We start from the raw sequence: 21696 nt of genomic DNA on the forward strand, positions 1-21696 counted from the left end.
ATTACAGTGGCCTGATGCTGACATTCATCCAAACTCTGGCAAACACCGAGTGGTGAGTTCATGCTTGATTTAAAAATAAACAAACTAGGGCAGTGGGAAGGTTCTAGCATAAAGTTTCAGAGGCATTTAACCTGGAAATCTGAGACTCTCCATCTTGGTTGGGGCTGAAGCAAATGCTGTCCTATTTCTAAACTCTCCAACCAAAATTTACGCAACCAACATTTTCTAGGGATGTTTCTCCGGGGCCTGTAGCCCCATATGGTTAAATCTCTTGATGTCAGTCACAAAGAAAGCAGTTCTTTGAAGGCATCATCAAGGCTCATGGTTTCTATTTCTGCCCCTGACATTAATAAACCATATAACCTCAGGCAAATCAGTCAGCTTTCTTGGGCTTTAGGTTTTCTTGGCTATGAAAATGACGTTATTGAATTTCTAAGGTTCCTCCTGGCCCTTAAAAAAGCATTCTAATTCTATGACAACAGAAATGAATATAGTTTGGGATAGGAACTGGAGGAAAAGGTTTTGTTCAGCTAGGTCTCTTTCTTATTCCGGGAGGTCTACTTACAGGTGTGAGCTTTACTACCCTTATCAAGGACTGCCTTGAAGCCTGCAGGGATGTGGTGGGCAGTAATCCAAATCAGCAAAGGACTGGGGGCTATCTGGGGAAAAGGGCTAAATAAAAACCATTAGCAGAGGACAGTGCAGTAACTATTCTTCTCCCACTGAAAGCTGTGCTGTTGTATAATTACAAGGTGCTGATATAAATGCCTGTTAAAGTGAGAGGTGCTTTCCAAACCATATTCAATCCCCAAATCATTTTGCTCATGAGTTAATTATCCTTGTAAAATTTTATAGCATTCTTCACTTAGATCATTTACACTTTGAAAGGTTTACCTAGGTGTTTCATATTTTTTGTAACTTCTGTATAGGGATTTTTTTTTCCTGTTATATTTTCTAAACTTAAATTCCTGATTTTAATGTTGGTAGGTTACTAAACTTTTCTTATTCTAATACTTTAGGTTTTCTCAGATTTTCTTAAACAATAATCTTATCATCTGTAAACATTTATACATCCTAGTCTTATAATTTTGAGTGAAAAAATCTCAGAAAGATAGGCATGATACAATGCCATTCATTTAAAATTAAGAAACACTGTATACAAACAATACTATATATATATATATTTATATTATTTATATTTATAGGTATAAATATATATTTTAGAGATATGTAGTAAAACTACAAAGAAATGCATGGATATGATAAAAAAAACAATTTAGCATAGTAGCTACCTCTGTACAGGAGTCTTGAGAATGTGATTAGTGACAAGGACCTAAGGGATTTGAACTGAATTTCTAATATTTTATTTCTTAAATTGGATAATGGATACATGGAATTTCATCTTATTATGTTTTTTAGCTTTATCTGTGTTAGAAATATTATGTAATTGAAATATATATAAAACAAAGAAAGAGTCATATATATATTTATCCTTTGTTTCTAAATTTCCATTACAAAGACTAGAATGTTAAGAATAATATTGATATAATAGCAGGGATTCTGTGCATATCTAGGAAAATCTAGGAAGAAGGCTCACTATTGGTTTATTTTATCCTGTTGAAATTATACATCTTTTTTCTTCTATTTTACTTAGAGCTCATTTTGAGTTACTGCAATTGTTTCTGTTTTTAAACAAGAACGTGTGACAAATTTCATTAAATACCCTTTTGGCATCTATGGAGATGATTATCTAGTTTTTTTTTAAATTTGATATATCAATACAATGAATTATGTTAAAACATTCCTGATACTATTCTAACATTGGAATCATGGAATAACCTGGGTTGTTTTATTATGTGGCATTCAATTTGCTAATATTTCATTTAGGATTTCTGCATTTGTGAAAGTTTGATTAGCATAGAGTGTTCTTTGGGGGTGAACCTAGGTTAGGTATTATTATTCAGGGTCAGGCTAGCTTTACAAGATGATTTGGGAAGCTTATCTTCTCTTACTAAGCTCTGAAAGTTGAAATAGCACAGGAATCAGCTGTTCTTCAAAGATCTGAAAAATCCTGTTAGTGAAATTTCTTGGTTCTTTCTCAGGAGGTAGCTCTGCATTTCACCCATGTTTATGAGGTTATTTAAGTTTTCTTCCCCTGTATTTAGATATGCACAGAAAATAGCCTCTTTTACATAAAATCTTAAGTGCAATAATTTTTATATGTCTTCTATACCTATGCTAAAAGCTTCTTTTTTCATTCCTAATTTTCTGTAAATTTTGTTTCTCCCTTTTTTTCTTGATTATCTTCACTGGATGTTTATTTTATTGTGCTTTTCAAAGAATCACCTCCTGGACCTGAAAATTCAGTATTTTTCAATGTATCAATAACTGCCTTTATTTTAAACTAATCCCTTCTCCCTGTGGGTTGATTTTGTTGTCCTTTTCTAGCTTTTTAGGTTCATATATTTGCACTCTTGTTGCAATTAATGATTCTAACTTTACTTGGAATTCAAGTTTGGCTGCATCTCATCCTCCTGTCATACGGTGTTATCATTATCACTACTTTCTAAGAATTTTTTAACCCAAGAGTGTGTTTGTTTATCCTTTTATAGATTTCTTGTCTTACTATAACATATGTACAACTCTGCCTGCCAAAGTAGGAACTGTCTACATTTTCCTAACAGACTATATTATGATGCTTTTCTAAATCTTCCACAAAGATTTGGAAAGACATAATCTCTTTCGTTGTATGGACCAAAGAGATTATATTAATCATATTAATCATATTTTCAACTTCTATAATTGGTTTGTCAGAGACTGCAAGAAATGTGTTACAGTTTTATAAAGACTATGGTTTTACCATTTTCATTTCATATTTCATCAATATTTTTATATCATATATTTCAACATAATGCTATTTAATGAAGAAAGACTCAGAGCTATTCTTTGGAAACTGTGACATTTATCAATAAAATAATGTTCTTTGGCTTGATAGTTTTGTCCTAAATTGTATTTTGTCTGCTATATTTTTTTCTCTCTCTCTTTTGTTTATTTGGCTGTGCTGCATGGCTTGTGGGATCTTAGTTCCCCCACCAGGGTTTGAACCCGGGCCCCCTGAAGTGGAAGCATGGAGTCTTAATCACTGGCCACCAGGGAATTCCTGTCTGCTTTTAATATTATAGTTAGTAGGTAATTAATATTATTTTCTTTTGGTCTGAATTTGCCATTACATCTTTTCCTATCTCTTTATTTATTTATTTATTTATTTATTTATTTAACATCTTTATTGGAGTATAATTGCTTTACGTTGTTGTATTAGTTTCTGCTGTATAACAAAGTGAATCAGCTATATGTATACATATATCCCCATACCTCCTTATTTTTACCTATTAGTTTTATTGGTTCATGGCTTATCACCAATTTATTTGCTCTGGATTTCCCACACACTTTTTGATTAATTTATTTGTCTGCTGGAATATTTCTTTGAGTCACTTTTTCAGAAAGGGCATGTACATAATACACATTCTTTTTGAGTGTCCATGGAATATTTAAAAGAAACTATTTCTGTAGAAGGCAAAGTTTGATACACTATTAAGTAATAAAAGCAAGTTATTAATTCATAAGAATAGCATGACCTCATTGTGTTTGTGTACATGTGTAAACATTTATACAGATGTGTGGTTACATTTATAAGCATATATCCATACAGAGGTACACTGAAATAGAAAAGGAATACGTAGTAAAGAGTAAACTGTTATAATATTTAGACGGGAGAGCTACATACCTTTTAAAATATTTTCCAATTTTTCTCTAATAAGCATGTAATAATTAAAAACTGAGTTTTCATTGTTTTTTTAAAAAAAGTTACTACCATAATAAAAAATATTCTGAGCTGAATATGGTAATAGAGAAAAAAATTAATAGGAAAAAAGAAGTCTAGTAATAACAAATGAGATTTTTTAGTGATTTGCTGGATATGTGGAAAGAGCTGGACTTGAGAATCAAAAGCCAGGGTCAAGTCCTGGATCTGACACTCATGCTCTGTGGAACTGAGCAGGCTGATTTTTTCTAAAACTCAGTTTCTTACTACTGGAAATGAAGGCAATAATAACTGTACCTATTTTCTAAGATCACGAGAGAGTGACATGAGATAAAAGAAAAGTGATTTGTAAAAGTTAAAGCACCACAAAAAACGTTAGTTATTCCTATATTATTTTTAACCATAAAAAGAGGCTTTTGTCTTAAAACCTGAGTCATTTCAAAGACAGCAAAAAGTAAATGCTCAAGAAAAGACAGGGCTATGGTTTTACGTTGGTAGAAGTTCAGCCTTTCAGGTTCTGTAATACTGGAAGGCATGACTCACGTGGTCATCAATGAAAATCGTGGGAATCGAAGGCTATAATCCCAGGCGGCTGTCAGTATCTGCACATTTTTAGGAAGCTGAACACTAGTTTCAGGGTGGCAGTATGGATCCAGCCATAAAATGCAAGTTAAATCTGTTCCCTAGTCTTCATTTTTGTCTTTTACTTTGAAAATATCAAAGCCACTGTAAATGGGACTAATAATCTTCCCCTTGTCTGTTTCACAAGATTCTAATAGGTATGGTAAGGTGCAGTAATAGAGGCTCAGGAGCACTGTAAAATGTAAGGGGCTGTACAAATGGAAGAGATAATTATTCATAGTAGTTAGCATGGTTAAATCTCTCAAGAGCATACTTGACAAATTCTCTTCTCGCTTGAAGCACTTTTCTCCTTCCTGGGTGAGTGCTTGTGGGATGATGACATAACATTAATTAGAAAGTGTGTGTGTGTGTGCACCCATGTGTGTGTGTGTGTGAGAGAGAGAGAAACACTCCTTGGAAATGAGAGAGCAGAGGTGGGCAATTAAGAAAAGAGGAGGAGGGAAGTTCATGTGAATTTTTCAAGTTTAGTCCAAACTCCAAGTCCTTTCCTAATACCCACATAAAGCACTGGTCATAACTGCTTTTAAAACATTTTATTAGGAGGAATTGAGCATATAAAAGGACAACTTTCCTGCAGTGGTACAAACCTACCTCCTAATGTAGCTTGAAAAGTTAGAATGTTTTGACTGTAGCCATTTAGTGACAGAGGGAGCAAATGGCTGTTAGTGTGTTGGCCACGAATGCGTCAAATTCAGGAAACTTCAAGTGTTTAGTCTCCTGTGGAGTTGGCCTCCTATTTCCTGAGGTCTTTTAATCACTTGGATTGTAACTATAATAAAAATGTCTGTACCAACTTCCACTGCTGGAGAGTCAGGAGGTGGATTTCACCCACTCTGAGTAAGAGCCCTGGTTTAGGGGAAGATCTTTGGCTGCCATTTCATAAACAGACTTTCTGAGAATCTCTGATGCACTGTGTCTCTAGGCCCAGACTCTTTGCCAATGCTGAGAACACAGCAATTCTGTTGTAAATCTGTACTTATGAGTAAACCCGTCTCATTAAGGGCAGAAGGACACATAAATGGGAGGCATGGCTGCTGCCTATACCAACACAAAAATCTTCTTAAGCAAAACATGAACCTCTTCTTCTCATATATGTCCTCATATTCTTTCTATGACATCTATTTATTTCAGTATTTCCATAGCAACTGCAGCAATGAAATTACCCCAGACATAGAGGATTTCTAAATTCTATCAGATTAAGCTAAGGGAAAAAGCAATGATAATAATGTTATTAATCAGATTAAGCCCTTATATTAGTAAACAATTTCTTCATGATGTACAAAGTATGACACTTGTTCATTCCTTCCCTTTGAAGACAAGGAAGAAGTTAATATCTCCCTTTAATAAAAGAGGATACTGGTACCCAGAAATTAAATGACTTATCTAACATCACACCAGGAGAGAAAGGACTAGAACCAATGTATTCTATTTACATCCCTTTCCTTCCCAAGGAAGCTTAGTGCTCTTAATTTTAATTTGTTCATTGATCCAAATCCATAAGAATAATCAAAACTAAGCTTTTAAGAGATCTATCATCAAAGTAGAAAAGCTTCTCATTGATTTTGCTAATCACAAAAACTCAAATTAAAAACTATTACATAATGCATCTATTAAAAATTGGTTCAAAATAAATGTAAACAAACCTCTTCAGTAGTGGATAGGGTATAGTTTAACATTTGGTCTCATTATTGCTCATGGTTCTGAAAATTGGAAAAATCTTTTAAGGTAAATCCAGTAAAAGTTCTCCAAATTGCCATAAAGTAAACTTGGTAACATAAATCAAGGGATTTATGTTAAGAACATAATTCAAAATAAAATAACATAAAATTTTTTACTCATTTATAGGCATGTTATGTACAATACTAAAAGTTTGGAAAATACCCAATATCTTCCTAGTGGCCAATGGTTTTAAAATGTGGTGTGTAAACATAATGTAAAACTAAACAGACAAAAAGCTAAAATGGAAATTATTAACAATGGAAAGCTATATACATATTTACATTAAGTCAATCAATAGAACATACAAAGGAAAGCATGTATAAAATGATTAAAGAGAATTACAATGCCTTACTAAATCCAATTTGTTTGATTACAGCTATGTACATGTAAGGATTAAGGATTCATGAGATCATAGGAAAATATGAATAATCATTAAATCAAAGATAAAGCCATAACTGGTATAGTCTCTCTCCAAATTATGTAAATGTTTAATTTAAATATGATCTTAAGTTGATCAGTAACCAACATAGGCAAGAATAAATTAAATTTATATTAGACTGGTCTCCTTCCTGAACTCAGAGCATCAAACAGGGTGGTCCTTACACAGAAATAATTAACTAACTAAACCACTATCTTCAATATTCTGATTCCATCAACCAAAAAGGAAGAAAAAAAGAAAAAAAAAAGGAACAGACTGAGCCCAGGGCTTAGGTTTTCTCTGTTTTGTACAGCATGTCTTTCAGACATCTTGTTTCCACTAGTGGAACAAGAGGCAATTTGAATGAATGACATTGCTCTATCCTAAGGGCTTTGGTTCCAAGAGAGATACATACAGCACTAGGGTCCTCCTTAAACAAACTCTATTTTCAAAACAAACTTATTTCATTTTATTCTCCCAGCTTCCCCAACCTCCCCCAAAAGAGAGCTCTTTACATTTTTCGTGTGGCAGCTTATTGGACTTATGAAAGTTCAGAAGAACTTAAAATGCTAAAACATCCATCTGAGGGCTTGAGGGCTGTGCTGAACTCTGAAATCAATATCGAACCAGGAAAGGTCTTTCAGTAAAGCTTAACTGAATTCCGATAAGAATTAAATTACATTTAGAGTCACCACGGATAGATCTCATTAAAGAAAAATCTTGATTAAAGTTTCTTCAGAGGGAGTGAAGTCAAAAAGGATGGTAAGAATTTCCATTATTTGAATTCACCTACTTCTTCCAAGGATGTGATTAAATATCACCCAGATAGTGCTCCTAGTCATGAGCATAGTATAGTAACAGGCAACCAAGTCCTAAGGAAACACATCCTAAAGAATCACTGAGCTGCTCCGCCTGGAATGGAGATGGAAACCTCAGTCCACCACTGTAGAAGCTCATAATTAGCCAGCTTACACTTTCTTAAGTTTTACTATGCCCTCAGGAGAGCAAGCAAAGCATTTAAAAATGAGAGAGGGGTTAAGTCTGCGATTTCCCAAGCCCGATGCATCTCACCTTACACATGTAAGGTGCTCACTTTCAGAAACGCTAAATAGGCCAGAAATCTTATGAATATTAATCTCAGAATAACGTTAATTCCATTAGCCTTCCCTGAGCCAGACAAGTGTACTTTACAAGGACTGCCTCATTTCATATTTGCAAGTCTGGGGAGAATCCAGCAATCATCACCATTATATATATGAGGAAACTGAGGCTTAGAAAGATCAAGGAACTTTCCCAAGGAGTCAAAGTACTAAGTGATGCGGCATGCCTCAGGCTGGTGTAACGTCAAGCCAGCCTCTGCCACTGCAGGCTCGACTCGCATCCATACACCTCCCTCGCCCTGGCCTGAGTGAGCCAGAGCCCCCGAATCAGCGGCTCCTTTAACCCCGTCCTGTCTGAGTGAAGAACAGGCGACCTACACACAGAGGCGGGTCCAAATCCAAAGGTGAACCCGGGAGCTGTGTGAACAAAGGAGAGAAAGGGAAATCTCTCCCAGTAGCCTCAGGAGCCACGGATTAAAACTCCACAATCAACTTGATGTACCCTGCATTTGTGGAACACCTGAGTAGACAATGAATCATCCCAAATTGAGGAGGTGGATTTTGGGAGCAAAGATATATACATATTTTTCCTTTTTCTCTTTTTGTGAATGTGTATGTGTATGCTTCTGTGTGTGAATTTGTCTGTATAGCTTTGCTTTTACCATTTGTCCTAGGGTTCTGTACATCCATTTTTTGTTTTTTTTCTACTTAAAAATTTTTTTTCTTAATAATTATTTTTTATTTTACTTTATCTTCTTCCTTTCTTTCTTTCTTTCTTTCTCTCTCTCTCTCTCTCTCTCTCTCTCTCTCTCCCTCCCTCCCTCCCTTCCTTCCTTTCTTTCTTTCTTTCTATTTTTACTCCCTTTTATTCTGAGCCGTGTGGATGAAAGGCTCTTGGTGTTGCAGCCAGGCATCAGGGCTGTGCCTCTGAGGCGGGAGAGCCAACGTCAGGACACAGGTCCACAAGAGACCTCCCAGCTCCACGTAATATCAAATGGTGAAAATCTCCCAGAGATCTCCATCTCAACGCCAAGACCCAGCTTCACTCAATGACCAGCAAGCTACAGTGCTGGGCACCCTATGCCAAACAACTAGCAAGACAGGAACACAGCCTCATCCATTAGCAGAGAGGCTGCCTAAAATCATAATAAGGCCACAGACACCCCAAAACACACCACCAGACGTGGACCTGCCCACCAGAAAGACAAGATCCAGCCATATCCACCAGAACACAGGCACTAGTCCCCTCCCAGGAAGCCTACACAACCCACTGAACCAACCATAGCCACTGGGGACAGACAGCAAACACAACGGGAACCACGAACCTGCAGCCTGCGAAAAGGAGACACCAAACACAGAAAGTTAAGCAAAATGAGAAGACAGAAAAACACACAGCAGATGAAGGAGCAAGGTAAAAACCCACCAGACCTAACAAATGAAGAGGAAATAGGCAGTCTACCTGAAGAAGAATTCAGAATTATGATGGTAAAGATGATCCAAAATCTTGGAAATAGAATACAGAAAATACAAGAAACGTTTAACAAGGACCTAGAAGAACTAAAGAGCAAACAAACAATGATGAACAACACAATAAATGAAATTAAAAATTCTCTAGAAGGGATCACTAGCAGAATAACTGAGGCAGAAGAACGGATAAGTGACCTGGAAGATAAAATAGTGGAAATAACTGCTGCAGAGCAGAATAAAGAAAAAAGAATGAAAAGAACAGAGGACAGTCTCAGAGACCTCTGGGACAATATTAAATGCACCAACATTCGAATCATAGGGGTCCCAGAAGAAGAAGAGAAAAAGAAGGGGAATAAGAAAATATTTGAAGAGATTATAGTTGAAACCTTCCCTAATATGGGAAAGGAAATAGTTAATCAAGTCCAGGAAGCACAGAGACTCCCATACAGGATAAATCCAAGGAGAAACATGCCAAGACTCCTATTAATCAAACTATCAAAAATTAAATAAAAGAAAAAATATTAAAAGCAGCAAGGGAAAAACAACAAATAACACACAAGGGAATCCCCATAAGGTTAACAGCTGATCTTTCAGCAGAAACTCTGCAAGTCAGAAGGGAGTGGCAGGACATATTAAAAGTGATGAAGGAGAAAAACCTACAACCAAGATTATTCTACCCAGCAAGGATCTCATTCAGATTTGATGGAGAAATTAAAAACTTTACAGACAAGCAAAAGCTAAGAGAGTTCAGCACCACCAAACCAGCTTTACAACAAATGCTAAAGGAACTTCTCTAGGCAGGAAACACAAGAGAAGGAAAAGACCTACAATAACAAACCCAAAACAATTAAGAAAATGGGAATAGGAACATACATATTGATAATTACCTTAAATGTAAGTGGATTAAATGCTCCAACCAAAAGACTGGCTGAATGGATACCAAAACAAGACCCATATATATGCTGTCTACAAGAGACCCACTTCAGACCTAGGGACACATACAGACTGAAAGTGAGGGGATGGAAAAAGATATTCCATGCAAATGGAAATCAAAAGAAAGCTGGAGTACCAATTCTCATATCAGACAAAATAGACTTTAACATAAAGACTATTACAAGAGACAAAGAAGTACACTACATAATGCTCAAGGGATCAACCCGAGAAGAAGATATAACAACTGTAAATATTTACGCACCAAACATAGGAGCACCTGAATACATAAGGCAAATACTAACAGCCATAAAAGGGGAAAGGAAAAATCACAGCAGGGTACTTTAACAGCTCACTTTCACCAATGGACAGATGATCCAAAATGAAAATAAATAAGGAAACACAAGCTTTAAATGACACATTAAACAAGATGGACTTAATTGATATTTATAGGACATTACATCCAAAAACAACAGAATACACATTCTCCTTAAGCGCTCATGGAACATTCTCCAGGAGAGATCATATCTTGGGTCACAAATCAATCCTTGGTAAATTTAAGAAAATTGAATCGTATCAAGTGTCTTTTCCGACCACAATGCTATGAGACTACATATCAGTTACAGTAAAAAATCTGTAAAAAATACAAACACATGGAGGCTAAACAATACACTATTTAATAACCAAGAGATCACTGAAGAAATCAAAGAGGAAATCAAAAAATACCTAGAAACAAATGACAATGAAAACACAATGACCCAAAACCTATGGGATGCGGCAAAAGCAGTTCTAAGAGGGAACTTTATAGCAATACAATCCTACCTTAAGCAACAAGAAGCATCTCAAATAAACAACCTAACCTTACACCTAAAGCAATTAGAGAAAGAAGAACAAAATAACCCCAAAGTTAGCAGAAGGAAAGAAATCAAAAAGATCAGATCAGAAATAAATCAAAAAGAAATGAAGGAAATGATAGCAAAGATCAATAAAACTAAAAGCTGGTTCTTTGAGAAGATAAACAAAATTGATAAACCATTAGCCAGACTCATCAAGAAAAAAAGGGAGAAGACTCAAATCAACAGAATTAAAAATGAAAAAGGAGAAGTAACAACTGACACTGCAGAAATACAAAGGATCATGAGAGATTACTACAAGCAACTCTATGCCAATAAAATGGACAACCTGGAAAAAACGGACAAATTCTTAGAAATGCACAACGTTCCGAGACTGAAACAGGAAGAAATAGAAAATATGAACAGACCAATCACAAGCACTGAAATTGAAACTGGGATTAAAAATCTTCCAACAAACAAAAGACCAGGACCAGATGTCTTCACAGACGAATTCCTTCAAACATTTAGAGAAGAGCTAACTATCCTTCTCAAACTCTTCTAAAATATAGCAGAGGGAGGAACACTCCCAAACTCATTTTACGAGGCCACCATCACTCTGATACCAAAACCCGACAAAGATGTCACAAAGAAAAAAAACTACAGGCCAATATCACTGATGAACATAGATGCAAAAATCCTCAACAAAATACTAGCAAACAGAATCCGACAGCACAGTAAAAGGATCATACACCATGATCAAGTGGGGTTTATCCCAGGAATGCAAGGATTCTTCAATATGTGGAAATCAATGAATGTGATACACCATATTAACAAACGGAAGGAGAAAAAGCATATGATCACCTCACTATATGCAGAGAAAGCTTTAGACAAAATTCAACATCCATTTATGATAAAAACCCTGCAGAAAGTAGGCATAGAGGGAACATTCCTCAACATAATAAAGGCCATATATGACAAATCCAGAGCCAACAATATCCTCAATGGTGAAAAACTGAAAGCATTTCCACTAAGATCAGGAACAAGACAAGGTTGCCCACTCTCACCACTCTTATTCAACTTAGTTTTGGAAGTTTTAGCCACAGCAATCAGAGAAGAAAAGAAATAAAAGGAATCCAAATAGGAAAAGAAGTAAAGCTGTCACTGTTTGCAGATGACATGATACTATACATAGAGAATCCTAAAGATGCTACCAGAAAACTCCTAGAGCTAATCAATGAATTTGGTGAAGTAGCAGGATACAAAATTAATGCACAGAAAACTCTGGCATTCCTGTACACTAATGATGAAAAATCTGAAAGTGAAATCAAGAAAACACTCCCATTTACCACTGCAACAAAAAGAATAAAATATCTAGGAATAAACCTACCTAAGGAGACAAAAGACCTGTATGCAGAAAAGTATAAGACACTGATGAAAGAAATTAAAGATGATACAAATAGATGGAGAGATATACCATGTTCTTGGATTGGAAGAATCAACATTGTGAAAATGACTCTACTACCCAAAGCAATCTACAGATTCAATGCAATCCCTATCAAACTACCACTGGCATTTTTCACAGAACTAGAACAAAAAATTTCACAATTTGTAAGGAAACACAAAAGACTCTGAATAGCCAAAGCAATCTTGAGAAAGAAAAATGGAGCTGGAGGAATCAGGCTCCCTGACTTCAGCGTATACTACAAAGTTACATACAGTAATCAAGACAGTATGGTACTGGTACAAAAAGAGAAAGATAGATCAATGGAACAGGACAGAAAGCCCAGAGATAAACCCGTGCACATATGGTCACCTTATCTTTGATAAAGGAGGCAAGAATACACAGTGGAGAAAAGACAGCCTCTTCAATAAGTGGTGCTCGGAAAAGTGGACAGGTACATGTAAAAGTCTGAAATTAGAACACTCCCTAACACCATACACAAAAATAAACTCAAAATGGATTAAAGACCTAAATGTAAGGCCAGACACTATCAAACTCTTAGAGGAAAACATAGGCAGAATACTCTATGACATAAATCACAGCAAGATCCTTTTTGACCCACCTCCTAGAGAAATGGAAATAAAAACAAAAATAAACAAATAGGACCTAATGCAACTTGAAAGCTTTTGCACAGCAAAGGAAACCATAAACAAGACCAAAAGACAACCCTCAGAATGGGAGAAAATATTTGCAAATGAAGCAACTGACAAAGGATTAATCTCCAAAATTTACAAGCAGCTCATGCAGCTCAATAACAAAAAAAACAAACAACCCAATCCAAAAATGGGCAGAAGACCTAAACAGACATTTCCCCAAAGAAGATATACAGATTGCCAACAAGCACATGAAAGAATGCTCAACATCATTAATCATTAGAGAAATGCAAATCAAAACTACAATGAGATATCATCTCACACTGGTCAGAATGGCCATCATCAAAAAATCTACAAACATTAAATGCTGGAGAGGGTGTGGAGAAAAGGGAACCCTCTTGCACTGTTGGTGGGAATGTAAATTGATACGGCCACTATGGAGAACAGTATGGAGGTTCCTTAAAAAACTAAAAATACAACTACCATACGAACCAGCAATCCCTCTACTGGGTATATACCCTGAGAAAACCATAATTCAAAAAGAGTCATGTACCACAATGTTCACTGCAGCTCTATTTACAATAGCCAGGACGTGGAAACAACCTAAGTGTCCATCAACAGATGAATGGATAAAGAAGATGTGTAATGTGGAATATCACTCAGCCATAAAAAGAAATGAAATTAAACGAAATTGAGTTATTTGTAGTGAGGTGGTGGGACCTAGAGTCTGTCATAGAGAGTGAGGTAAGTCAGAAAGGGAAAAACAAATACCGTATGCTAACACATATATATGGAATTTAGGGAAAAAAAAAGTCATGAAGAACCTAGGGGCAAGACAGGAATAAAGACACAGACCTACTAGAGAATGGACTTGAGGATATGGGGAGGGGGAAGGTAAGCTGTGACAAAGTGAGAGAGTGGCCATGGACATATATACACTACCAAACGTAAAATAGATAGCTAGTGGGAAGCAGCCACGTAGCACAGGGAGATCAGCTCTGTGCTTTGTGACCACCTAGAGGGGTGGGATAGGGAGGGTGGGAGGGAGGGAGATGCAAGGGGGAAGAGATATGGGAACATATGTATATGTATAACTGATTCACTTTGTTATAAAGCAGAAACTAACACACCATTGTAAAGCAATTATACTCCAATAAAGATGTTGAAAAAAAACAAAAGAAAAAGTATTAAGTGATGTAATCAAATTCAAACCCATGTTCTTCAAAGCGTGTTATAGTGTTTCCCAGTATTGTTCATGTGATTCCTAGGTCATAAGAGATAAAAGAAAACTGAAGGAAGCAGCCATAGGAGCATCATTCAAGTAACAAGAATCAACAATGCAGTCAAAAAAAGGGTGAAAAATAGACACAAGAATTACAAAAAACAGTGTATTCTGTGGTCACTTAGTGTATGGAGAAACAGCCATAGGTGTTTCTAGAGGCTGAGCTCACTGTAATAAATAAATTCACTGTGGTCCTAGATCAGTGTGAATGACAATCCACACAGTCTGTTTACAAAGGCAGGGGATTTTGTAATTTTCTCATTCAAGAAAGATTTCTAAGAGTGATATTTGAAACATTTTTACATCCTAAAGAGGCATACTTTTGTTCACTAGACTTTTCCTGATATGTAACTGTCCCTTCCAAAGCAACGGGATATCACTGTGTTTGTGTTTATGTTCTGGATAAAGCCTTGTGGTGTGTTTATGTTCTGGATGAACTAAAGCTTTGCAGTGTCTGCAACAAATACGAGACTAGTGTGACCAACTGAATTTAATCCTGGCTTTGACACTAATAAAATAAGTCATTTTGTTCCCCTCTGTGTATTCTCACTTCTCTTTTTTTTTTCTTTTTCTAAATTTATTTATTCATTTTTGCCTGCATTGGGTCTTTGTTGCTGCATGCAAGCTTTCTCTAGTTGCGGCGAGCGGGGGCTACTCTTCGTTACGGTGTGCGGGCTTCTCATTGTGGTGGCTTTTTTTGTTGAGGAGCACGGGCTCCAGGCACGTGGGCTTCAGCAGCTGTGGCACGTGGGCTCAGCAGTTGTGGCTCATGGGCTCTAGAGAGCAGGCTCAGTAGTTGTGGCGCACGGGCTTAGTTGCTCCGCGGCATGTGGGATCTTCCTGGACCAGGCCTCGAGCCCATGTCTCCTGCATTGGCAGGCAGATTCTTAACCACTGTGCCACCAGGGAAGTCCCTGTATTCTCACTTCTAAAGAGAGGAGTTAGACAAATGATCTTAAGCTTTTTTTTCCAGCTCCAACATTGTGTGGCACTACAATGATGTTTTATGTGGCCAAGTTGCCCTTGGGGAGGAAAATGAAATAAAATTGAACTTAAGAGATGCAAAACAATATTTAATCCTGCAAGATCTTAATCTCGAAGATATTTCAGATCATTGCTACAGATTCCAGGGCTGCAATGAGTTTGAGCTGTCAGGTTATGGGAAAATCCCAGTGAGGCCAGAAACTTCTGCAATAAACCTGAACCTTGGGGCTCTGCAAAGCTATGTGTATAACTTCCAATACCTCGCACCCAAGGTTTCTCTTACGTTGAAATGCCGGGGGTGCTGAGGGCCAAATCATGCCTCTTGTGTGGGTTTGCAAAAAAGCACTACTTTTTCCACTAACAAGTGTTCAACAGAGCGATAAAATCGTGTTAGAAGGACAGCAAGGAAATTTACTTTAGATTAAAAAAATTTATGTTCATTTACCAAACTGCTCTATCAGAAGATAGCTTAACGTGTAGATTTAAGTAGCCTGACAAACAGCTAAGATAATGTGACTATGAGTATTTTTTAGTCACCCAGCTATGTTATTAAAATATAGTTGTGTATTTAAAAAAAGGAGACAATTATTAGCTCAGTCAGCATGACTATTTATTTCCCTTTAAGGTACTCTATAATAGTTTCTCTAACTGCATCATGAAAACCTGTTGGGTATGACAGGTAAGAGAAATTCTGGGCAGAAAAAAGGTGATTCAAAGGACCCAGGAGTTTGAAAGAGCACTCACAAGTCCCAAGGCCCTGCAACGTTTCTCTACAAATACGACATCAAATACGGAGTGAGATCTAATAAGAAGTGGTGTGACTCTGCTACTTGGGAAACCTTCTGATGCTTTAAGGGGGAGCGCGCTAGCTTGTACATATATGCTTGTAAGCCACAGGGTGATGATCTTCCTGGCAGGCCACTAATTGAATGGTAGCCCCATCTAATGAACCCTTTGACCTCATATGAACAGGGGGCATGTGGATAAAAATTAAGATATACCAATTTACACACATGCATATTTTGAAATCTGATGAGAAGCAAAGATCTGATGGCTACGTTTGAGCTAGGGTGACTGGCATTTTGCCAAATAAGTCATCTTTGTAAAGGACCTGAGGACCAAATCTGAACTTACGATGTAGCAGGGCTCACAGTAGGCTTTCTTCTCCACCGCATAGAAGGGCTGCCCTCGGAGCTTGTTGTTACAGATGATGCAGGTAAAACAATCCACGTGGAAGACCTGATCCATGGCAGTGCATCCTGTACCTTCCCCTACTACATTTTCCCCACAGCGAGCACAGCGGCCTGAAAGAAAAAAGGGGTTGACTGTTAAGAACACCTTCAGTCCTTCTAAAGAAGACAGGGTGTGGTGGGGACAGCACATTTGTAATGTCAACAGTGGATGGGATCACCACCACCGCCATCACCATCATGAGCAGGATGACCACTACAGCCCCCATGAGGCCAGCATGACGGGGATTTGACGAATCAGTTGAGAAGTTGACCCTCACAGCCAAGGTCCCATGGAGAGTGACTGAGGAGAACTCAGGTCTCCTGATGTTGAGGCCAGTGATCTGCCTCTAATCTCACACACAAATTAAGAGGAACATGACTCAGGATGGTAGGAGTGGAAGGCATAATCTAGAAGAGTCTTTCTCCTTGGACAGACTATGTGTCCAGCTAGACTGTGAGGGAACTGGGTCCAAACTCAAACTTCAACTCCTTCCACAAAAGCCTGGCTTGCAAAACCTCTGCATCCAGCCCTCAGTGACAGGCAGATAAAAAAGTAGTCCCTTTTATTTCCAGATAGCGCTGACTGCTAGAAAGTGTTCTTGTATTGAGCCAGAACGCTTCCTCATTCTGTTACCCAATAGTCCCAGTTCTGTCCTTTAGGAACTCAAGAAAAAAGTCTCATCTCTTACACTTGACACCCTTTAAGATATTACAACTTAGCATTGCCTTCAAGTCTGTTTATAGTTTGAATATCCCTTAATCATGCAACATTTCCACAGACTGTAGGATTTTGAGTCCCTCATGGCCTTGGTTGTCACTGTCCAACCCAGTGTTCTGCAAATTTTCAGCATGATTAAATTGATTCGTGGGGCTTCTGACCACATATGGACACTGTGTTTAGGTTAAAAAAAAACTGCATTAAAATTTGAATAATAACATTAACATGTAATTTACACACAAAAAAGTTATGTCATTGAGAGGCACTGTGCTGGCTGCAGTCTGTATCCATAGCTGGCTTCACCATGGTAATCTTGAGCCAGAGGTCAGAGCCGCATTCAGTTTCCCTTCTTATCCTTTATTTCTACGAAGGTAAAAAGTTTTAACAAGTAATTACAAGTCACTGGGAACATCAGCAAGAATCGGCAGGCTTTTACAGATAGGCTTTAGCAAAACTAGTGCTTCCTATGGGTCAGGCATTTTCTGTGTGCTTTACGTATACTAACTCATTTCATGTTCACAGCAACCTGTGTGACAAGTACTATTAGTATCCCTATTTTACAGATGAGGAAACTGGGTTACCTAAGTGGTTGACTACCTTCTAGCTCAAGCAGTCTAGCTTCAGTGTCGATGGTCCTAACCATTCTGCTGTCTTGCTTCTGCCTAGTTCTGTGCATCAGGATTGAACACAGAGCTGACACTATGGAGAGATTTCTCACTAAAGGCTGCCCTCAGCCCTCCATCACATTGGATTGACGACTATTTCACACCTAGAAGGGAGGAGGTTTTAAATGTTACAAACTCGGGAGAAAAGAGGCAAATGTGTTTCTAATCTTCTCTTACGCTGGCCCTGGAAAGTATTTCTTTACATTTTGTTGCAGAATTTGAATGCATCTTTAAAATATAGCCCAAACTATAGAACATTTTCCCCCTAAAGAATGAGAAATATCAAGCGCTGAAAAAAGAGTCAAACTTTTGGAAACTGAGCCACTTTCACCACAGTTGATATTTTTATTAAGTCTCGACATCATATTCTTGACATTTGATAAACTTTTATAAAATAAATGTTTGTAATAAACTTTGTGGCTTGATTTACAAACTTCTACCCAAGAGTGAACTTGTGTCTGTTTTTTATTAAAAGATGTACAACCTTAGAAAGGTGCTTTAAAATTTTAGACTCTCATTGCCTTTAGTATCAAAATTAGGATTTTCATATGGCACTATTTTGTGATTATTCAGAAAAAAAAAACTTCATTGATTTACTAGAAAGTTCACTATACTATGTTTGAAAAGGATGCTGAAAGTCTGAGAGCTTCATGTCACTATCTGACAACATTTCACTACAGAGAACATATTGGGAATTACAGGCGAATGGATCACCAATCCATAAAATATAGGTGAATTGATCACCAATCTATAAAATATAATTAAAAAAATTACATCATCATCATCATAGCATTCCAAATTTTCTTTTTCAACTGCTTGTGCAAAATAATCACATTCATCCCAGTGTATATAGATTCATTTCCAATATTTATACTGGAATTGTCTTCACTAATGTTTACATTTGTAATATTAATCTAAAGTGGTATTTATGGGATTATCTTTACTACTATTTTTTCTACTTTCAAAGAATCACATGCAAATCACTGATCTATTTTGGCGAACTGAAGAAATAGGGTAATATAGTAATGATAAAAAAATGTAGGTTTAGCAGCAGTAGAAAAAAAAACATACTAATGACATGAAAATGCTGTGAGCTTAATGGCAATGTTACTGAACGTTGGATAAACAACACCGATCAACATAGGTTTGGTGGTACATATGCAATCTTTAAGAATGTGATTCATTAAGAGCATATTGGATTCCCGTGAATATTGTAGTTTTACAATTCAGATTCATTAAATGCAAGTCAACAAAATAATTATTTACTACTCTTTCCTTTTCTAGACACCAAACTGGACTCCTTGATACTCCATCAGGGACTACCAGTGATCTGTGGACCACACTTAGGAAAAAAAATCTGTTCTGGCCAAATGTGATTGACTATTGGTCATGGTAATCGATGAGACAGGTAGAGGTAGCAATTATGATTCCAGACCATGGCTGCCCAATGCGTAATATCTGGAATCCAGGAGGCTGAGCCTACATGGTTTATGGAGAGTTTGAGAACTACCCATGAGGATCTAGGAGAAAATTTCAATCACTGATTAAAGGGAAAGGTTGGAGCAGAGCCCTAAAGGGCAGGATGAAAAGCTAAGCTTTGGAATTCTCTTTGTATTCAACAGGCATTCCCCAGGTATTTACTCTTTGCCCAGTACTGTAATCTGTATGATACCCAGAAATGAATCAGGCGACGTCAGTGCCTTTCACATTAATTATGAGACTATATAACATCCTACAATCACATGACAAAATGTGCTGTCATCTGAGAAAGTGCTCTGGAGATGTGGGAGGAACATCACACTTGAGAGGGCTCAGGAAAGGTTTTGCGGAGAAAGAGGCATTTAAGTCCAACCTTAAAGGATGGAATTTTGACAGGTGGGGATGGAAGAGAAAAAAACATTCTAGTTTTTCCACATAGTGGATGAGTGGCTGGGTTTCCTGGTTCCAGAAACTCTGCAGTGGCTTGGTGGTGGGACAACAAGGTTTTGTCCTCTCAGCTATGAAAGCAGATGGACTGTGTTTACAAGGAACAATCTTTTCCTTTATATTTTGGAGAATATTCTTCCAGAGTGGGTCAGGCTAATATGCTGGACCCAGACATGACCAGCTTGCTGCCTCCCGTATTTTTCCTATTCTTGGGAGAAATCGGGGACACCATGCTCGAGGGCAGTCAGTCTGGCACCTTTAAAATCACAAGCACAGAAAAGGGCAAAGAACAAAAATTTAAAATAGCGCTCTCTACACTTTCTGTCTACAGCAGGACAGAAAAGATGCCCGAATGTTACCTTTTCACATTAACAAAAATGTACAAACTATACCTTTTAGGGAGACATTCACAATGGAAAGAAAGTCACTAGAGCATAATACGTCCTTGCCCCTAGAGGGGCTCATGCTACACATCATTAAAAGCATCCAGCAATCTTGCTGCCCATCTTGGAGACAAGTATCTCAGCGCTTTTAAATGAGAAAAACCAGGGGAATGGTACCAGACTTGGAGGCATGAGAGTATGAAGGAAACATTGTTGATTAGGGGCCAGTGGGAAGCTCAGGGTCAAGTTCAGACCCAGGGATGGTATGAGGAGCTCAATGGCAAAGCTTAGCACAGTAACTTAAAAAATCCAAGGACAGGGCTTCCCTGGTGGTGCAGTGGTTGGGAGTCTGCCTGCCGATGCAGGGGACACGGGTTCGTTCCCTGGTCCGGGAAGATCCCACATGCCGCGGAGAGGCTGGGCCCGTGAGCCATGGCCGCTGAGCCTGCGCGTCCGGAGCCTGTGCTCCGCAGCGGGGGAGGCCACAACAGTGAGAGGCCCGCGTACCGCAAAAAAAAAAAAAAAAAAAAAAAAAAATCCAAGGACAGAGGGTTAGACAGCCTGGGGAGAACTTTGTCAGTGAACTGAGATGCCGGAACCAAAAAAAGTTTGTCCATGTATTATCGTTTGTTATATATCGATAACGCTTTGTATCGATTGTGGAGCCAGTCAGGGACTCTTCTCACCCCTCCCCCTCCTTCTTTCCCACTCCCACAACTATTACAACCTCTGCAAAGTCTCTGAAATACTTCTCTTCCATCACAGGTCTGCTGCCCAGATTGGGCTTATTATCTTTCATGGGTCATTGCAATGACTTCCTGATTGTTCCACTAGCTCTGACTTACTCCCTCTTACAAATGGACAGGCTTTATGGTGGTCTTACTACTTGAGCTAAGTCTGGAAGTTTAGATAGTTTTTGAACAAGCCATTTTAGGAATGGCATGGGTGAAGGGTGACGTTACAGGCAAATCTACAAGTTAAGCAAGACAGGTGGAGTAGTGGGACATGGGTTTTCATATTCACTGGTGCCAGCTTTCTCTTTCTGTAATGTGAATTTATTTTCTTTATAATATGAAAATAAAATTTCATTTAAAAATGATGTTCTTGTGACCAGTACACCATTAATACGATAGGCCATAGACCCTCTTCTGCAGATACTGCTTGTTTCTGAGGTGAGACCAAAAATGTCCAGTCATTTTGAGCGTTGGTGGCATGGTGACGGGGGGTGACATACTCTCAAACTTGTGCATCATTCAACATCAAAAGCAAACTAGTACATTTATGCAGACATAAAGCCAGGTCACATATGTCTCCATCTCCTCCTTGCCACTTGCCTTGTAACAGAAATTTTTGGCATAAGCAAAATTAATAGTCTATCTTTAAATATTATAATGAATTGAAACTCTATATGCCAATTGTATGATCTATCAGCTTTCTCACTAAGCACCTTTTAAAATATATTCTGAACAAAGTCCTGCTCCAA

General features: G+C 37.7%; 1 protein-coding gene across 7 annotated transcripts in view; it reads right to left on the bottom strand.

Annotated features, from left to right (window-relative positions):
* The window catches only part of LPP (LIM domain containing preferred translocation partner in lipoma), a 709708-nt gene that overhangs the window by 105673 nt on the left and 582339 nt on the right, over nt 1–21696 (bottom strand). For all 7 annotated transcript variants that reach the window (XM_082624540.1, XM_082624542.1, XM_082624541.1 and 4 more), the window contains one exon: nt 16424–16593. In XM_082624540.1, coding sequence (XP_082480666.1) covers nt 16424–16593 — 170 coding nt within the window. The remainder of the gene's footprint in view (nt 1–16423; nt 16594–21696) is intronic.

This window comes from Mesoplodon mirus (assembly GCF_964341445.2).
Source record: "Mesoplodon mirus genome assembly, chromosome: 6".
In the NCBI taxonomy this organism is placed as follows: domain Eukaryota; kingdom Metazoa; phylum Chordata; class Mammalia; order Artiodactyla; family Ziphiidae; genus Mesoplodon; species Mesoplodon mirus.